A 20,420-nucleotide genomic window follows, 5' to 3' on the forward strand; every position below is an offset into this window, starting at 1 on the left:
GAAACGCTTGCCTTTGACCTGAGTGAAGGTCAGGCTGGGAGGGAAAGTTACAGAGAACCTTGGGCTTGTGCCCCACGTAGCTTGGAGGAGTGGGTCCCTAATCTGATTGTGGGCTGAGTTCCCATGACAACAGTGTGGATCAAACTGTGAGTCATGAAATCAATGGAGTGGGTGTGTTGACCATTGATTTTTTAATTAAATATCACATCATGGCTCAGAATAGAAAATATCACTGTGATCACACACAGCACGAGTGATTATTGTTTTGAGAAATTTTAAGTTTAGTGTGTGTGCTGACTCATGATGTAAAAGATAGGCCTGTGAGTCATTTATTATTAAAACACCTTGACCTAAAAAAGCTTATTGAAATCCAGATTCCCAGACCCTAGACCAGAAGAGTGGGCTCCTGTCTGCCCTGGGGCCTTGAAGCCTGTATTTGTAACATATTCCCTGGCAGCTATGATGATCAGCATGGTATGGGAGCCACCTGTTAGAGGAAACGGGCAGGCAGGTGGGCTCTCCTCACCTGCCCTCCCCCTCCTCTGCCCTGGACAGGGCAGGAGAGGCTTTTCACTTCATGAGTTTGGCCCTAACAAAGCAAGAAAAGTCACACAGACTGCCTGCTGTGCTGGCCTCCCAAACTCCAGGACAGCTGTGAGCTCTTAAGAACTGGGAATTGGGTTTCCAGCACCAGCTCTGTCAGAAAAACGAAAAGAGTGTGCACACACACACGCAAACCCACACAAACCTAGAAAAATAAAATCCCTTTAGAGTCAGCCAGACCCGTGTTGAAACCCTGATCCTTCTACTTACTACCTATGGGGCAGGTTACTGGGTCTCTCTGCACCTCAGATTTCTCCCCTTTTGAATGGGATTATAGCACTTCCCAGGGCGATTGCAGGATTTGGATAGAATAATGTATCATGCTTAGATAGTGCCTGACCCAAAACAGATGCCCTATTATAGCAGCTCCCTTTCTGGCCTCCCTGAAATCCTTCTATGAGCTTGGGCACTACCTGCCCCCGTTGGGCTTTGGCTTCCCTGTCCTCCTGTGAGGGTGAGTAGCCATCCGCAGGGTCGGCCGGGGTGGGCCGAGGCTGTTACTAAGGAAGATTACATGGTCGGGCCTGAGCCTGCTGCCCTAACCGGAGCCCCGCCGCCCCCTGTTCCCCGGCTGCTCCCCCGAGCCTCGGGCACAGTGTGAACTCCCTGCAGGGTGACTGTCGGCCCAGCCTGGGGGAGAACAGTGGGGAGAGCCGCTTGCCGAGAAGGGCCAGAGCCTGCAGATCTTTGGTCGGAGAGATGCCTCTCGACCCCGGCAGGTGCCGGCCCTGCAAACTTGGCGGACGGAGGCCGGCGCGCGCCCCCGCCGCGGGCAAGAGCGCTCCAGCCGCCGCAGAGGGAGGAGCTGCCGCCCAGGTGGGGCAGGTGGGGAGCCTGGGCTCAGGTGTGTCCGTGGCGGCCGGGGGAAGCGATTGCTTCCTGGCCGGTGCAGGCGGAGCAAAACGGACTCTTGGCCCCAGGATCCAGACTCCGTCTCCCAGACTCTGCCTCGGTGGAAAGCCATGGAAGGGGTGAGTCGTGCGGGGTCAGCTGTGGGCTTTCTGTGGATCCTTCCTTGCCGGGTGCAGTTCCTCCCAGGAGAAAGCGTGGGGAGAGGCTGCCTGTGCGCCCCGCCTCCCCATGGAGAGGAATAAACAGGACGTGTTAGTTGTGGCAGTGCCGCCCAGCTCACACCGGCCTGGCGGGGGGGGGGGAGGTTGGGGGGGACGGAAGAGGGGCATGTACCCGTCCTGCGCCACCTTGGAGGCTGAGGGCACAGAGGCGCTCAGGAGGGGTGGCGGGAGGGACCTTACCTCTAACCCTGCGAGCTGGGCTTCCAACCTCCCCTCCTCCCCCCTCCCCCCTCTCCCCCGCCCCCAGCCTGGGTGTCAGTGAGTGTTGGCCTCTTTGTTTGCTTGCCCTTGGGGACTGTGCCGGTCCTCCGGAGATTCGTGGGCTTCCCTGGTCAGAGGGCAGGGCCGCGGGGGCTCTTCTGTGGCTTGTGACTTTCCTGCCGGCTCTGCGTCTTATAAACTGTGTGGCCTGGGGCCAGTTAAGTGCATCTTCGTAAGCGTCTGGTTCCTCGCTGGTAGAATAGGATTACTACTAGAATAAGTCGCTTGTGAGATGATTGGAGCTGCTTGTAAAAAATAAAGATGACCTGTGGGGACGTGCCCAGCACAGAGCAGGTGGACTTCCCTTCTCCTTGGCTGGCCACGTGCTGTTTGCCTAGCTGGAGTTTCTCCGCCTGACTGACCATAGTTTCCTTTTCCCTTCTCTAATTCTCCATCCCCTCCCTTCCCCCCTTCAATAAGTCAGTTTCTTTCCAAGGGGGCGGGGCAGGGATGCGTTTCACCTCCATACCTTCATTATACATTTGGAGTCAAGTCGTTTTCTCCTGTGAATCAGGAGGCTTCCTTCCCAGAGGCACATTGGGACGGAGGAGCCACTTCAGCAGTCACCCATCAGGAGGAGCTCCCCTTTGTCCCAGGGCAGCGGACACGTGTCTCTCTGTGGCAGACCCTCCAGTTTAACTAGCTGAGTTTTGGAAAAGAGAGAGCAAAGGCAAGCTGGTATGGCTTCCGTCTCCCCTCCTCTGAATTCTCTCTCCCCCTACCCTGCGGTTCAGCAACTTCTGAGAAGCTCCTCCTTGATGGAAAAATGGCAGGCTGAATAGATCTAGCGTGATTGTGAGAAAAAGAAACGGACTTACATTTTGCCCTCTCTGGTGTGCCAGGATATGCACTGGCATCATTATTTCAGTTTACCTACATGACAACGCAGTGAGGTCAATGCCAATTGCCCCAGCTCTTATAGGGGGAAAACAGAATGTTGTCTGTTGCTCAATATCACACAGTTAAGTAGCACAGGCTGCAATTTGTCAATAACAAATATTGAGGGCCAGCTGTAAGCCAGGTATCACTAGCAAGGATGACAAGAAAACAGGTGGAATGTTAGGCAACTGAAGAGAAAAATGTACCAAAGGGCATGTTAGCTCATAACATTTTTATGGGAGAAGATAATGCAGTTATGGGATAAGCTGATGTGGTTATGCAACTTTTTCTGCTCAGAGAAAGAGGGAAAAAAAGATCAAAAGAGAAATATGGGTTATTTCTCATTTTAAAAGGAGGATTTGGTTTTTTTCTTAAGTCAATAAAATATCCATTCAATATGCATTACTAAGCACCTGCATTGTGTTGTCAGGCCTGTTTCAGGGGCTACAGATGCCGCAGTGACCCAGTCAAAAATGCCTGCCTTTATACAACTTACTAGTGGCAGAGACAAACACACATACACACACACACACAGTATATATATATTAGGTCAAATGTCAGTGAATTCAACATAGAACCACAGCATAAGGAAGCGTTTAAGGATGGTGAGGCACCAAGCAGGAGAGGCTGCTGTTTTAAATGGGATAGTTTCAAGAAAGGCATCAATGTAAGGTGCCATTTGAGCAGAATTTTGAAGCAAGTGAGGAAGATGGCCCTGTGGATCTCTTAGGGAAGAGTATTCTGCGGAGGGATAATAGCGAATGCAAAGGCCCTGGGGCAGAAGCTTGTCTGATGGGTTCAAGGGGCAGTAAAATGGCTGGCAAAGAGAAATCAAAGGAGAGAGTGGTCAGAGGTAGAGGTCAGGTCATGTAGGGTGCCGGAGGCCATTGTAGGAATTCCAGGTTTTCCTCTGAGTGAGACGGAGAGCACCTGAGTGTCATGAGTGGCAGAAGGGAATGATCCAACTTACTTTTTAAAAGGATCACCTGGCTATTGTTTACAAACTCGATGATAGAAAGAGCAGGATGAGAAGTTGGCTGACCAGTTAGGAGGCTCTTGCCCTAATTCAAGCAAGAGAGCACGGTGGCTCAATCCAGAATCTTAGCAGTAAAGGCGGCTAGAAATGGTCAGATTCCAGATATATATTAAAGGTAGATTCAACAGGATTAACTGAAGGATTGGACCAAAAAAATGTGAAAGAAAATGACTCCAAGGTGTGAAGCCTGAGCCCCTGGAAGAATGGAGTTGAGGTTGAATGAGATAATTTAAAGTAGAACAGGTTTGCAAGGAGATCAGGGGTCAGTTTTAGACATAGTAAGTTGTAGGTTGAGGGGCTGAGTGGGCAGTTGGATATTTGGGTTTAGAGTTCAAGGTAGAGGCCCAGGCAGTAAGTATGACTAAGAGAGTAAATTTTCGTTGCCTAGCAAATACTGGGTGCATAGTAGTGTTTAGTATATGTTACCATGGTGGTTTTCAAACTTGGCTACACATTCTCTGACATTCCTCCATAAAGAAGTGGAGTTTGTGTTCCCTTCCCTTGAATCTGGGCAGAATCATGACTGCTTTAGCCAATAGACTGCAACACATGTGACATTATGTGACTTCAGAGGCTGTGACATAAAGGGCTATGCAGCTTCCATCTGGTTTGTGAGAACCCTCACTCTTGTAGCCCTCAGCCTCCACATAAGAGGTCTTTGGAGACACCTCAGGTAGGTGCTCTGGTTGAGCACCTAAGCCTAGCCTTCCAGCATTCCTGCAAGACAAGAACCGGGGCTCTGCAGACCAGCCCATCCACCAGTGAGATACCACTGGGTCAATTTCATCAACACCCTGTCACCCAGCTGAGCCTTGCCCAAATTCCTATCCCACAAAATTGTGAGATATGGAAAAATGGTTATTGTTTCAGGCCACTCAGTTCTGAGGTGGTTTGTTTTGCATCAGTAGGTACAAGTATCCTTCATTCTTTTTGGTTATAAAAAAAAACATATCATTCACCCCTATAGACATAAGGCTCCAGGGGGTTTCTATAAAAATATAGTTTATTATGTAGTTTAGCTACCCAAAGAGAGATTGATGAGCTTTTGTTTTTCTAAATCTGTGAAGTTCTACCCTAGTGCACTCCCTCAGCTGGGTAGCCCCACCGTCTTGGCAAGAGAGAATCCTAGCACTTTTGAGCTGGGAATGCTAGTAAGCTTAGAAAATGGTACTTGAATTTTTTTTTTTTTTTTTTTTTGCATTTAGCCTAATCTTTTATTGTTTTTTTTTTTCACACACACACACTGTATTTTATTTTTACAAGAGATAAATAGACTGACACCAAGCATTGTACATGGATGACCACAACAAAAGCAACAATGATTGCAATTACCAAACATGAAACACACTCATACTATGTCATAATATTGACATTCAGTCCAGTAATCCTCCACTGCAACAGCTCCTTTACTTTGCAGTGAAAATTGATTTGTATATTCTTTGCCTCTGAGTGCTTGTGGGATTTTGTTTTTTTTTAATTCAGACAGAAAGTCACAAAAATTATACTCATCCTCATCAGTTCACTCAGTCCCATGTAATTAATTGTTTTTTTTCATCTTGATCTTTTGTTAGCACTTTTATGAGTTCATCAGTTTTTCATTAGAGTTCTGAAAATGCTTATTCATTCAGTTCAGCAGTACAGTCAGTTACCAGAAACCTGTACTTGTCAGAGTCTTTTCCATGAATTTCTTGAAGATGAAACACTTTTATAGGAACATATTTGCAAAATAATCAGAGTACACCCAGAACTGTCTGTAAATGACAAAAGACTTAAAAATGACCACGGTTAAAGATTTGATGAAAGTTCATAATAATGCAGTTGACAAGAAAATTAGTTATTTCTGAGATATACATTTTAAAGTAATAACTAGGATTATTACTTATAACATTATACCAGAACATATAAGATTTTTAGAAATTTCATGTAATGTCTGAAACATTTATATTAACATATTTCCATACATATTTCCATACAAATACAAATATAAGATTTTTAGAAATTTCATGTAATGTCTGAAACACTTATATTAACATATTTCCATACAAATAACCCAATGAAAGTTTAGTATTAGTTGTTTTGTTTGCTTTTTTATACTGCAGGTTCTTATTAGGCATCAATTTTATACACATCAGTGTATACATGTCAATCCCAATCGCCCAATTCAGCACACCACCATCCCCACCCCACTGCAGTTTTCCCCCCTTGGTGTCCATATGTCCGTTCTCTACATCTGTGTCTCAACTTCTGCCCTGCAAACTGGCTCATCTGTACCATTTTTCTAGGTTCCACATACATGCATTAATATACGATATTTGTTTTTCTCTTTCTGACTTACTTCACTCTGTATGACAGTCTCTAGATCCATCCACGTCTCAACAAATGACTCAATTTCGTTCCTTTTTATGGCTGAGTAATATTCCATTGTATATATGTACCACATCTTCTTTATCCATTCGTCTGTTGATGGGCATTTAGGTTGCTTCCATGACCTGGCTATTGTAAATAGTGCTGCAATGAACATTCGGGTGCATGTGTCTTTTTGAATTACGGTTTTCTCCGGGTATATGCCCAGTAGTGGGATTGCTGGGTCATATGGTAATCCTATTTTTAGTTTTTTAAGGAACCTCCATATTGTTCTCCATAGTGGCTGTATCAATTTACATTCCCACCAACAGTGCAAGAGGTTTCCCTTTTCTCCACACCCTCTCCAGCATTTGTTGTTTGTAGATTTTCTGATGATGCCCATTCTAATAGGAGTGAGGTGATACCTCATTGTAGTTTTGATTTGCATTTCTCTAATAATTAGTGATGTTGAGCATCTTTTCATGTGCTTCGTGGCTGTCTGTATGTCTTCTTTGGAGAAATGTCTATTTAGGTCTTCTGCCCATTTTTGGATTGGGGTGTTTGTTTCTTTAATATTGAGCTGAATGAGCTGTTTATATATTTTGGAGATTAATCCTTTGTCCGTTGATTCGTTTGCAAATATTTTCTCCCATTCTGAGGGTTGTCTTTTCGTCTTGTTTATGGTTTCCTTTGCTGTGCAAAAGCTTTGAAGTTTCATTAGGTCCCACTTGTTTATTTTTGTTTTTATTTCCATTACTCTAGGAGGTGGATCAAAAAAGATCTTGCTGTGATTTATGTCAAAGAGTGTTCTTCCTATGTTTTCCTCTAAGAGTTTTATAGTGTCCAGTCTTATATTTCGGTCTCTAATCCATTTTGAGTTTATTTTTGTGTATGGTGTTAGGGAGTATTCTAATTTCATTCTTTTACATGTAGCTGTCCAGTTTTCCCAGCACCACTTATTGAAGAGACTGTCTTTTCTCCATTGTATATCTTTGCCTCTTTTGTCATAGATTAGTTGACCATAGGTGCGTGGGTTAATCTCTGGGCTTTCTATCTTGTTCCATTGATCTATGTTTCTGTTTTTGTGCCAGTACCATATTGTCTTGATTACTGTAGCTTTGTAGTATAGTCTGAAGTCAGGGAGTCTGATTCCTCCAGCTCCATTTTTTTGCCTCAAGACTGCTTTGGCTATTCAGGGTCTTTTGTGTCTCCATACAAATTTTAAGATGATTTGTTCTAGCTCCGTAAAAAATGCCATTGGTAATTTGATAGGGATTGCATTGAATCTGTAGATTGCTTTGGGTAGTAGAGTCATTTTCACAATGTTGATTCTTCCAATCCAAGAACATGGTATATCTCTCCATCTGTTGGTATCATCTTTAATTTCTTTCATCAGTGTCTTATAGTTTTCTGCATACAGGTCTTTTGTCTCCCTAGGTAGGTTTATTCCTAGGTATTTTATTCTTTTTGTTGCAATGGTAAATGGGAGTGTTTCCCTAATTTCTCTTTCAGATTTTTCATCATTAGTGTATAGGAATGCAAGAGATTTCTGTGCATTAATTTTGTATCCTGCAACTTTACCATATTCATTAATTAGCTCTAGCAGTTTTCTGGTGGCAGTTTTAGGATTCTCTATGTATAGTATCATGTCATCCGCAAACAGTGACAGTTTTACTTCTTCTTTTCCAATTTGTATTCCTTTTATTTCTTTTTCTTCTCTGATTGCCGTGGCTAGGACTTCCAGAACTATGTTGAATAATAGTGGTGAGAGTGGACATCCTTGTCTCGTTCCTGATCTTAGAGGAAATGGTTTCAGCTTTTCACCATTGAGAATGATGTTTGCTGTGGGTTTGTCATATATGGCCTTTATTATGTTGAGGTAGGTTCCCTCTATGCCCACTTTCTGGAGAGTTTTCATCATAAATGGGTGTTGAATTTTGTCAAAAGCTTTTTCTGCATCTATTGAGATGATCATATGGTTTTTATTCTTCAATTTGTTAATATGGTGTATCACATTGATTGATTTGCGTATATTGAAGAATCCTTGCATCCCTGGGATAAATCCCACTTGATCGTGGTGTATGATCCTTTTAATGTGTTGTTGGATTCTGTTTGCTAGTATTTTGTTGAGGATTTTTGCATCTATATTCATCAGTGATACTGGTCTGTAATTTTCTTTTTTTGTAGTGTCTTTGTCTGGTTTTGGTATCAGGGTGATGGTGGCCTCATAGAATGAGTTTGGGAGTGTTCCTTCCTCTGCAATTTTTTGGAAGAGTTTGAAAAGGATGGGTGTTAGCTCTTCTCTAAATGTTTGATAGAATTCACCTGTGAAGCCATCTGGTCCTGGACTTTTGTTTGTTGGAAGATTTTTAATCACAGTTTCAATTTCATTACTTGTGATTGGTCTGTTCATATTTTCTGTTTCTTCCTGGTTCAGTCTTGGAATGTTATACCTTTCTAAGAATTTGTCCATTTCTTCCAGGTTGTCCATTTTATTTGCATAAAGTTGCTTGTAGTAGTCTCTTAGGATGCTTTGTATTTCTGCGGTGTCTGTTGTAACTTCTCCTTTTTCATTTCTGATTTTATTGATTTGAGTCCTCTCCCTCTTTTTCTTGATGAGTCTGGCTAATGGCTTATCAATTTTGTTTATCTTCTCAAAGAACCAACTTTTAGTTTTATTGATCTTTGCTATTGTTTTCTTTGTTTCTATTTCATTTATTTCTGCTCTGATCTTTATGATTTCTTTCCTTCTGGTAACTTTGGGTTTTGTTTGTTCTTCTTTCTCTAGTTTCTTTAGGTGTAAGGTTAGATTGTTTACTTGAGTTTTTTTTGTTTCTTTAGGTAGGCTTGTATAGCTATAAGCTTCCCTCTTAGAACTGCTTTTGCTGCATCCCATAGGTTTTGGGTCGTCGTGTTTTTATTGTCATTTGTCTCTAGGTATTTTTTTATTTCCTCTTTGATTTCTTCAGTGATCTCTTGGTTATTTAGTAACGTATTGTTTAGCCTCCATGTGTTTGTCTTTTTTATGTTTTTTTCCCTGTAATTCATTTCTAATCTCATAGTGTTGTGGTCAGAAAAGATGCTTGATATGATTTCAATTTTCTTAAATTTACTGAGGCTTGATTTGTGACCCAAGATGTGATCTATCCTGGAGAATGTTCCGTGCGCACTTGAGAAGAACGTGTAATCTGCTGTTTTTGGATGGAATGTCCTATATATATCAATTAAATCTATCTGGTCTATTGTGTCATTTAAAGCTTCTGTTTCCTTATTTATTTTCATTTTGGATGATCTGTCCATTGGTGTAAGTGAGGTGTTAAAATCCCCCACTATTATTGTGTTACTGTCGATTTCCTCTTTTAGAGCTGTTAGCAGTTGCCTTATGTATTGAGGTGCTCCTATGTTGGGTGCATATATATTTATAATTGTTATATCTTCTTCTTGGATTGATCCCTGGATCATTATGTACTGTCCTTCCTTGTCTCTTGTAACATTCTTTATTTTAAAGTCTATTTTATCTGATATGAGTATAGCTACTCCAGGTTTCTTTTGATTTCCATTTGCATGGAATATCTTTTTCCATCCCCTCACTTTCAGTCTGTATGTGTCCTTAGGTCTCAAGTGGGTCTCTTGTAGACAGCATATATATGGGTCTTGTTTTTGTATCCATTCAGCCAGTCTATGTCTTTTGGTTGGGGCATTTAATCCATTCACGTTTAAGGTAATTATCGATATGTATGTTCCTATGACCATTTTCTTAATTGTTTTGTAGGTCCTTTTCTTCTCTTGTGTTTCCCACTTAGAGAAGTTCCTTTAGCATTTGTTGTAGAGCTGGTTTGGTGGTGCTGAATTCTCTTAGCTTTTGCTTGTCTGTAAAGCTTTTGATTTCTCCATCAAATCTAAATGAGATCCTTGCTGGGTAGAGTAATCTTGGTTGTAGGTTCTTCCCTTTCATCACTTTAAGTATATCATGCTACTCCCTTCTGGCTTGCAGAGTTTCTGCTGAGAAATCAGCTGTTAACCTTATGGGAGTTCCCTTGTATGTTATTTGTCATTTTTCCCTTGCTGCTTTCAATAATTTTTCTTTGTCTTTAATTTTTGCCACTTTGATTACTATGTGTCTCGGCGTGTTTCTCCTTGGGTTTATTCTGTATGGGACTCTGCGCTTCCTGGACTTGGGTGGCTATTTCCTTTCCCATGTTAGGGAAGTTTTCGACTATAATCTCTTCAAATATTTTCTCTGGTCCTTTCTCTCTCTCTTCTCCTTCTGGGACCCCTATAATGCGAATGTTGTTGTGTTTAATGTTGTCCCAGAGGTCTCTTAGGCTGTCTTCATTTCTTTTCATTCTTTTTTCTTTATTCTGTTCCGCAGCAGTGAATTCCACCATTCTGTCTTCCAGGTCACTTATCCGTTCTTCTGCCTCAGTTATTCTGCTATTGATTCCTTGTAGTGTAGTTTTCATTTCAGTTATTGTATTGGTCATCTCTGTTTGTTTGTTCTTTAATTCTTCTAGGTCTTTGTTAATCATTTCTTGCGTCTTCTCAATCTTTGCCTCCATTCTTTTTCCGAGGTCCTGGATCATCTTCACTATCATTATTCTGAATTCTTTTTCTGGGAGGTTGCCTATCTCCACTTCATTTAGTTGTTTTTCTGGGGTTTTTTCTTGTTCCTTCATCTGGTACATAGCCCTCTGCCTTTTCATCTTCTCTATCTTTCGGTAACTGTGGTTTTTGGTCCACAGGCTGCAGGATTGTAGTTTTTCTTGCTTCTGTTGTCTGCCCTCTGGTGGTTGAGGCTATCTAAGAGGCTCGATGGGAGGCTCTGGTGGTGGGTAGAGCTGACTGTTCGGTACTTGAATTTTTGATTAATGAGCATTGGAGTTGGAGTTGAAAGATCCATATTTATGTTTATTTCTGCCTCTTAATAGTCAAGTGATTTGAGCCAGCCATTGAAAAATAAAATGTAGGAGTTGGGAGATTTCTCAAAGACCAACCAGTCTAACAACTCCCATTTTAGAGATGGGAAACTTGGGACCCACGGGGGAAAGTGGACCCACACTTTGTAACTACTTCCCCACTGTGCCTCATACAGAGTGGATGCTCTTAAATGTTCTTGTTAATTCTGAGAGTAAACTCTGGGCAGCAGATGCCTACACTCTCCCCTTGCATTATTTGATAGAAATTCACCAAACATCTTCTCTGAATCAGGCCCTTGCTTAGAATTTCTGAGAGGGGGCCTATCATAGATGCCCTCTAGTTGTTCAGTTTTGCAGGGGAGAGTGTCAAGAAAACAGACAACTGCAATATTAATGAAAAGTAGAATAAGGAAGAAAGGCTCAGGTTTCAACAGGAGCACCGAGAATAGGGGCCTAACCCAAAGTGCAACCATCCTGGCCGCATTGGAGGAGTTGGTATCTGAGTTGCACGTCAGAGATCTAGGTGGCACTTCATCAGGGAAGGAGGAAAGGAGGGGAGGAAAGCAGAACATGGACAAAGGAGCAGAGCTGAGCAACATGGTGGGGTGAGAATCCGGGAAGGAAGGAGCTAGAATCAAATCCCAAGAAGTAAATAGGGACCAGAAAGCCCCTGAATGCAGATGTACTTTATCCTGGAGGCCAAGGGAGCCACTGAGGGACTGCACCTCCCAAATGGGACTAAACGTCCCCTGCAGTCTTCTCATGCTCTGGTGTCCTGGGACTGCAGGACTTTCTCAAGGTCATATGTGGCTTATTTTTGACAGCATTTAGTCTAGAACCTGGGTTCTAAATGCCTGTGAGACCACTTAGCAAGCCCTCAAGAACAATTTCAGGGTTTTTTCCTGAATACTCTGATTTTTAAAAAAAACTTATTGAAGTATAGTCGGTTTATAATGTTGTGTTAGTTTCTGCTGTACAGCAAAGTGATTCAGTTATACATATACATATATCCACTTTTTTAAAGATTCTTCTCCCATATAGGCCATTACAGAGTATTGAGTAGAGTTCCCTGTGCTATACAGTAGGTCCTTATTAGTTATCTATTTTATATATAGTCGTGCGTGTATGTCAGTCCCAGTCTCCCAATTTATCCCTCCCCATGCCTTATCCCCTGGTAATCATAAGTTTGTTTTCTACATCTATAACTCTATTTCTGTTTTGTAGATAAGTTCATTTGTACCCTTTTTTAAGATTCCACATATAAGTGATATCATATGATATTTGTCTTTCTCTGATCTTTAATAAATAGGTCATGAGACAGGGTAACATCTGAAAGAGGAGATGGGCCCGCTGAGAAGGATATACCTGTAAAAATGGTCTTTTGTTAACGAGCTTGTTCTTGGGAGAGTGGAGTTCACTGGGGATTCAGATCAGATCGTCGGGGTGAGGCTTCTTGGGAGTTCCAAGAGAATATCTGAGAAGGGGACAAGGAAAGATCACCCAATTATTCACAATTCCTAAAGACTGGCCACCTCACCACTGTCTTTGCAGAGAAAATGTGCTGCAGGGGCATCTTGAACTGTGTTGCTTTGCCCTTGACCTTGAAACATTAAGTGGCCTGCACAGCTGCAGGGCTGATGTCCGGTCTTAACCAGCAGCTTGCACCCTGGATTTACCCAGTGTTACCTTGACATTGAGTCAAGTTTTCCCTTCCCCAAACTATGCACCTACATTTCTCTACTGGAGAGGTGGTTCTAATAGGCTAATCTGATCATGTCACGCCCCTGCTGAATCCCCTTCAGTTGCCCCTTGTTGCCTGTGCAGGTAGAGCCCAAGCCCCTTCACCTGGCTGACGAGGCCAAGGTGCTCCCACCCCAGCCTCCTGGCCCTGCACCCCTTGTGCTCCAGCCTGTTCTACCCCATGCACGCTCCTCTCTCCAGAATCCTGATTGTCATTTCATTAATACTCAGCTCAGGTATCACCTCCCTGAGAAGCCTTCCCTAGCCCCTGGCTCACAACTGGTCTTTCTCCACCTTGCAAGACCCCAGCCCTTTGAACAGCCCCAGGTCTGGACTGTGAGATCCCAGAGGCAGCACAGCCTGGCACTTCAAAGTACAGACTCTGGGGCAGCCCATCTGGTTTCAGTTTCTGGCTCCACCATTTACTAGCTGTTCAGCTTTGAGCAAGTTACCTAATCTCCCTGTGCCCAGTTCTCATTTGTAAATGGGATCATAATAGCTACCGCTCAGCAGTCAACTGAGTTTTATATAAAGAGCTTAGGACAGCTCAATGAGCTCAAAGGGCAGGTAATTCTAAAAACTAAAATAGCAATACGGTACAGTCATAATAAATGGACCATTATGGGTTGAACTGTGTCCCCTCCCTGCAAATCCATATGTTGAGGTCTTAACCCCCCACTGCCTCAGAAGGTGACCTTATTTGGAAATAGGGTCTTTACAGAGGTCACGAAGTTAAAGTGAGGTTATTAGGGCAGGTCTAATCCAATATGACTGGTGTCCTCATAAAAAGGAGGGATGTGGATATGGAGATACACACAGAGGGAGGACAACATGAAGATAAAAGGAGAACATCTTGTGAACATGAAGACGGCCATCTACAGGCCAGGGAGAAAGGCCTGGAACAGATCCTTCCCTCACAGCCCTCAGAAGGAACCAACCCTGCTGACACCTTGATCTTGGACTTCCAACCTCCAGAACCGTTGTTTGAGTCGCACAGTCCGGGGTACCTTTTTTATGGCAGGCCTAGCAAACTCTTACATGGACCTGATCGGGAAATTAAGAGAATTTATGTGAATACCCAATGCAGTGCCCTTCCTCCATCAACCTGGGAAGGATTTTGTACCATGTTGTTGTTCTGACTTCTCAAAAAAAGACAGCTGTGCTTAGCTCCTCAGAGAAGAAATCTGAGAAGTATTTCTTAGTACCCCGCTTTGGAAATAGAGTGACATGCTCTCAGGGCCAGTGGTCAGTGTTCCTTTCTGATCACTGGCTCTTGGGTTTGGTTTTCCTCGTCTGTGAAACTCTAAAATAGCAAGCTCTTGGGGTGATTTTTTAAAATTAATACTAATATTTTGTTAGTACATACTAAATACAGGCAAGTTACAGATAACATGCTTCAGCAATAATGAACAGTTTTGAATCATAATACTGGAAAAAGTTCAAGTTTTACTCCTTACCCGTCACTCTATGACTGTTTTCATCTTACCCAGTTTACAGATAAGGCAGAATCAGGACTCAAACTCAGACATATTTGACTCAGGGTCCCTATTCTTGATCCCTGGTTTGGTTCCTTTTTAGAATGATCACAGTGAGTGGTTTATTGGACAGAGGTGTTTAGAAATGTTTCAAACAGAACGCCTGAATCTGAGTCTAGGTCTGCCATCCCAACCACTTGTTATGTGGCCTTGAACGAACCACTTAACTTCTCTGAGACTCAGTGTTCTTATCTCTGTGTGTCTAATGATACCTTTTTGATAGTTTGTCCATGAGGATTACACAGGATAATGTATGTGAAGGTACTGTTGTAAATAATAAAATTCCATACAAATATTCAGAATTGTTGATATCATTACAATTCCCCAACCAAAATTTGAGCAGAGAAGACAGTAGAATTCAAAGCACTTTCCGAGCCCTGCACTCTCCACTTTCTGGGAGCCAGCCAAGAGCTCATCTCAAAGATCAGTGTGTGATCTCAGGTAAGAAAAAGGAAATCACACTTGGGAAAGGTGTTTAACAATTTGAAGTTGATATACAAAAACAAAGCAGCGTTGTCATTTAAACGTTTAAAGGATCAGGACAGAAGTGCCACCTTCCACGCCCTTAAAAACATCACCCCAAAGTCTCCTGTGTTTTGTTTTTCACCCAGCGCTGTTTCTGAGTACATGCTCTGGAGCTTTTCCCCAAGCTGTGGTACCCAGGAAAGGACACTGAATTGGGAGTCGGAGGACCGCTTTCTGAATTTAGTCTCTGCCGCTCCTGCCTGTGTGCGCTGAGGCAAGTGTTTCACCTCAGGGAGGCCTCAGTTTCCTCACTTACTAACAAGGATTAAAGGAATGAGGTGACATTTCGAAAAAAAGCAGCTAGCATCAAATATATCCATGCACTCTTAGTCTAACCTGCTAGTCCTTTTAAGCTGGGTGGTAAGACCTTAGGAAGAATGTAAGATGTTTCTGCCTCATTCTGATCTACATGTCATGGGCAAGGGACCCTAATGCCTGGCTCTGTAATTCTCAGAAACAAATGAATTAACAGTAGGTGTGCTCTAACCAGCTCTGTGCTCTTAATTCCCCTTAGCGCCCACCCATGTACCTTGCTTAGTGACTACTGTGTTGAACTATATTGCAGGAAGAAAGGAAGATAATATTGATGGAGGACCCACTCTGTGCCAATCCCTGCACTAAGTGCATTATTTCATTCAAGCTCACAAATCACCTGAGAGAAATATTATCCCCATTTTACAGATGAGGAAACAAAAGTTCTTTGAGGTTACATGGTTTTGTTATTGTCATTATTAACAATAGCAGCTAACAGCGAGCACATCTGTACATCAGTCATGGCTCTGAGTGCTAGATATGTATTAACTCACAGCCACTCTAAGATAGGCACTGTCATTAGGGAGGTAGGCACTCCCTCTGAGAGACCCAGAGAGGTTGAACAGTTTGCTGAAGGTCACACAGCCAGTTGGCGGTGGCACTGGGATTCAAACCCAGAAGCTGCAGTTTTAAAGAACATGTTCTGTAAGAGTTCCTCTCTCCCAGAAACTCTAGGATAGTGGTATCAGGCTGTCAAAAGTACAGAGCTAGCTGCAAAAGGGGAGGTATCCCAGCACACCAATGCCATGAAACCCAAGGACACAAATAGCCTCAGTCTCTGCTTTGAAAAACAAAAGCAGTTTTGACCATATACTACCCCCAGGGAAAATGGCATAGTCAAAACATTCTTACCGTTCCTCAAGCCTCTCTTTCAGAAGACATCTCTTCATAGCATGCATTCACAATAAAAAACAGTAAGAAATCTCCCAGCAGAAAAACAGAACCTGGTAAACGCCCTTCATCTGAAAAGTTGTTTCCAAATATATCTGTAACTGTTTTGAGTACTTTCCAATTAACTCCTTCAACAGGCGAAGGCATTCATCTTTGCCTCACAGGCTATAAATCTCCCATATCTTTACTAGTGCTGAAGAGAGATTTCTATTGACTTTTAGCTTCACAAGACTGATTTAGGAGAGAATATTCAACTTTCAGACTTACTGTCGGGATGTTTCCTGTTTTCTCCTCCACCCCAGGAGTGCAGTGTGGACCTGGGGGCGGTAAGGGATGAGAAGGAATCCCATTATTGCCTTTCCATGCTACCAGCACCGATGGAGAGAGGGCCACGTCCACCCAGATGAGGCAGCGTGGTACAGGTTAGGAGCCTGGGCAGGGTTCCAGAGGCTGAAGGTTAAGCTGTACCCCTTGGGACATTAACTCCATGGACCTCAGTGTTTAAAACCTGAAATGTTGGAATAATATCTGAATCTATCTTATTAAAATGGTGCAAAGATTTACATGGAATGTCTTTCTCTGCTTCAATTCTCCCACCCAAAATGTTAAGAAAAGTGTTGTTTTGAGAAACAGTCTTGGCCTTGGCAGGAAATCTATGTGACTTTGGGCAAGTCTTCAGAATCTTCATCTATATCACAGTAGGTTGAATCAGAACCTTCAGTTACCACTTTGAGTGCTGACATTCAAAGATTTTATACCTAACATCAAGGGAAAATTTCTGGTTCGTGGGGAGGTTAAGAGGATTAGTGATGGTTATTTTATTCATTGGTAAACCCACTGTTTTACCACGTAGAATATGAAACAACAACTCACACCTTAATGTCTCCACATTTCTTTTTGCTTCTCTGGCTAATGATCTCCAAATGTAGGATCGTAGTCAATACTGAGCATCTAATAGCTTCAAGTCAAACATTTGGTTCAAATTCTAGCTCCATGACTTTCAAGCCATGTGTTGAGAGGGTGACATCACTTGATGGTAGGTCCCTCAGTGAGGATGAGGAACAGAGTCATTTCCAACTCATATCGGACATGTAGTGTGTGTGTGTGTGTGTGTGTGAGAGAGAGAGAGAGAGAGAAGGAGAGAGAGTGAGCGAGGCTGACCTTTAGGTTAAGCCACTGAGATTGAGCAGTTGCTTGGTTACAATAAAACCTCTCCTATCCTAACCACTATATGCCCCTAAGTTTTATTTCAGAGCATGTATACTAGTTTCCTATTGCTGCTGTAACAAATTACCACGAACTTGGTGGCTTAAAGTACCACAAATTCATTCTCTTACGGTTCTGGAGGTCATAGGTTTAAAGTGGGTCTGCGGGGCTGCGTTTCTTCTGGAGGATCTCTGGAAGAGTCCGTTTCCTTGCCTTTTTCAGCCTAGAAACTACCCACATGCCTTGGTCTATGGGCCCTTCCTCCCGCTTCAGACCGGCAGCAGAGTATCTTCTCTGTGACCTCTGCTTACGTCTTCCTATCTTCTATGACTTTCCTCCCTTCCTCTTATAAAGGCCCTTATAATTATATTAAGCCCACCTGGATAATCCAGGATAATTTCCCCATCTCAAGATCTTTAACTCAATCACATTTCTAAGTCCTCTTTTACCATGTAAGATGACATATTCACAGGTTCTGAGGATTAGGGCATGGATATCTTTGGGAGGGGACATTATTCAGCCTACCACAGTCCTAGCCTATCCTGACCATATTCACCCCAAAGTTGTTGTGTTTTTTTTTTTTTTTTCAGAGCATGGGTCACAGCTTTTTTTTTTTAAGTGTAAATATCCATTTAATTTCTCCCACTCTAGATTGTAAATTCCATTAGGAAGAGGCAGTGCCTACTTCTTGTTCACTGTTCTCTCTCCTGATGGTTTAAATGATTAAATAACAACAATAATGACAATAGATAGCGTTTTGGAGTCTAAGCACTGTGTCTAGCTCTTCCTTTGAATAATATAATTTAATCTGCACAGCGATCTGGCAAGGAAGAGTAACATTACTGCTCCTGTTTTCAGGTGGGGAGAATAAGCCTCAGTGAGTTTAAGTAACTAGATCCCAAAGCCACACAACTATTAAGTTGATCCAGGAGTTGAAGGCAAATCTGTCCCAGAGATCTTTCATTTAACAGACAAGGTGCTGAGGGACCACAAAATCAAACACAATTTATACCTTCCTCAAATTGCTCAGAGTTTAATAGGGAAGATGTATATAAATAACAATTATAATACAGTGTGACAATTATAACAATGTGAACAATGAGACTATGTTCAAGTAACTGAGGGAGCAGAGAGAGAGAATCTTTTAACTAGACGTGGGTAAGGTAGAAAAGCCTTTCCCAAGGGAGGTAATTTCTGATTTGGGTTTTAAAAGATGAAAAGCGTTCACCAAGCAATGGGGGATGGGAAAGGGAAAGGCATTCCAGGCATAGGGAATAGCATATACGCAGGAACCGAGGCAGAAAATGGCATGGCGTGTTTGGGTACAAAGGGACAGTGGCATAAGGAAAACTTGGGCACTTGTGTGCCTCTGTTGAGGACTGCATCCTCTACACAGCAATGGAGAAGTACTAGGGTGAAGAGTGTGTGTGTGGGCCGACAGCAAGGATAGAACAGATTCTGAATTACCTAAGTCCTTTCCCCCTTCCTCAAGTTGCTTATGAGCCAGCGGGTATGTGGTTAGGGAACTGCTTAGTTTCAAAGTTTCAGATAGAGCTTCATAGAATCATTATATTGAGTCCTGCTTTAAGCCATTCTCCCTCTTTTTACTCCAGCCCTCCATGAGGTTTATTCATCTATTCATTAATTTAGTTATGTATTTTTGAGTATCTACCACGTGGTAGCTGCCTTGTTGAACACTGAAATCCCAAGCTAATTGCTTCTCCCCTTTGGTAAGCCAATTCCAAGGGTTAACTGCTCTTTCTATCTGGAAAATCCTTTTGTGTCAGATCTATGGCATTTATACATGTTTAAAGATAATGTCTTAAATCTGTGTTGCATTCCGTATATTTTTTATTTTATTCAAAGTGTCCTCATAATTCATTGCATTTGATATTTATAAGGACTTTGTGAGGTAGACAGGACAAATACAATTATTTACATTTTAAGTATTACAAAAAAAGAATGAGATTTTATATCTTCAATTGGTCAGTATGTGTTTTAGCTAACTTCCTCAAGCCATGGTAAGTGCTGTGAGAAATAATTTCTATATGGTTGAATAAGGTTGTGATTAATAAACTTCTTGTATGCATGTTCCTTTAGTCAACATAAATTCATTAACTGTTTACTGTGTGATCAGCCTCAAGTTAGACTCAGGGATTTCTAATCCTTACCACGAACTTTCAAAAGCAAGGTATCCTATTCTATAGATGAACAAATTGAGGCTCTGAGAAACTAAATGACTTCTCAAAGATCACAGAGTGACATAGATATTCACCCCCGGGCTGATTCCAGTATTATTTCTATATTCAATTTGGCCTCAATGAGTCAAAAGCTTACACATTCTTCACAAGGACCCAAGGAGATACACCTTAAAAATCAACTAGATCACTTCTCTCCTAATTCTCATATTTCTTCTCTCGAAGTCAGGCAATTGCCAATGGTTATATTTTGTTTGCCAGCATCATCTGTTATTAAAGGCTTATTATTTCCTCTGGTCACTTAACACAAAGAAAAATCTCAGTTAATGTACCACTAAGCCATACATTCTCCTCATTTTGCCCTTCAATTATTCTGCCTGTTTACCTCAAGCTAGTATCTCTGAGCTAAGTGACAAAGTCTGACCCAGCACCCATGAGATCAGTACAAGGCCATCTCCATCTAGTTGCCTTGTCATTTTCTTTTCTTGCTTGGGGCCCCTTTGGTATTTCTAGATTTAGCTTCCAGTAAACAAGAGAAGCCTTCAGGAGGGAGTGCAAATGTAGATTGAACCTAAGTAAAGCCAAACTGAATGTCTGAAAGGTGGGTCCCATGTTGCCGTCCATTATTCTGAACTAGCTTTGTTGGCTGGGTTGGGGCACAGGTGGGGAATGGGGAAGGATACAGAGGTTTCACAAAATGAGTAGAACCAAGGGGTAAAATCCATGGATACTTCAGGTCAGTGAATGCAGAAGAAGAGGGGGGTCAAAATGGAAGCATTTCTGTTACTGGAAACCAAAATGCCACCAATTAGAATGGATACAATTTTTCCATCTGAAATCATCAGGCCAATTAATTCTGTACATATTTCCTAAGCATGTGCTCTTTGACACGGACAATCATT

General features: G+C 42.3%; 1 protein-coding gene across 4 annotated transcripts in view; it reads left to right on the forward strand.

The window, feature by feature from the left end:
• Positions 1 to 1,360: 1,360 nt before the first annotated feature.
• The window catches only part of FYB2 (FYN binding protein 2), a 145,345-nt gene continuing 126,285 nt past the window's right edge, over positions 1,361 to 20,420 (forward strand). For 3 of the 4 annotated variants that reach the window (XM_082414940.1, XM_082414939.1, XM_082414941.1), the window contains exon 1: positions 1,361 to 1,574. In XM_082414940.1, coding sequence (XP_082271066.1) covers positions 1,566 to 1,574 — 9 coding nt within the window. In that variant the 5' untranslated portion in view covers positions 1,361 to 1,565. The remainder of the gene's footprint in view (positions 1,575 to 20,420) is intronic. The other variant, XM_082414938.1, reaches the window with a different exon arrangement.

Source organism: Balaenoptera physalus (assembly GCF_965194825.1).
Source record: "Balaenoptera physalus genome assembly, chromosome: 1".
Classification (NCBI taxonomy): domain Eukaryota; kingdom Metazoa; phylum Chordata; class Mammalia; order Artiodactyla; family Balaenopteridae; genus Balaenoptera; species Balaenoptera physalus.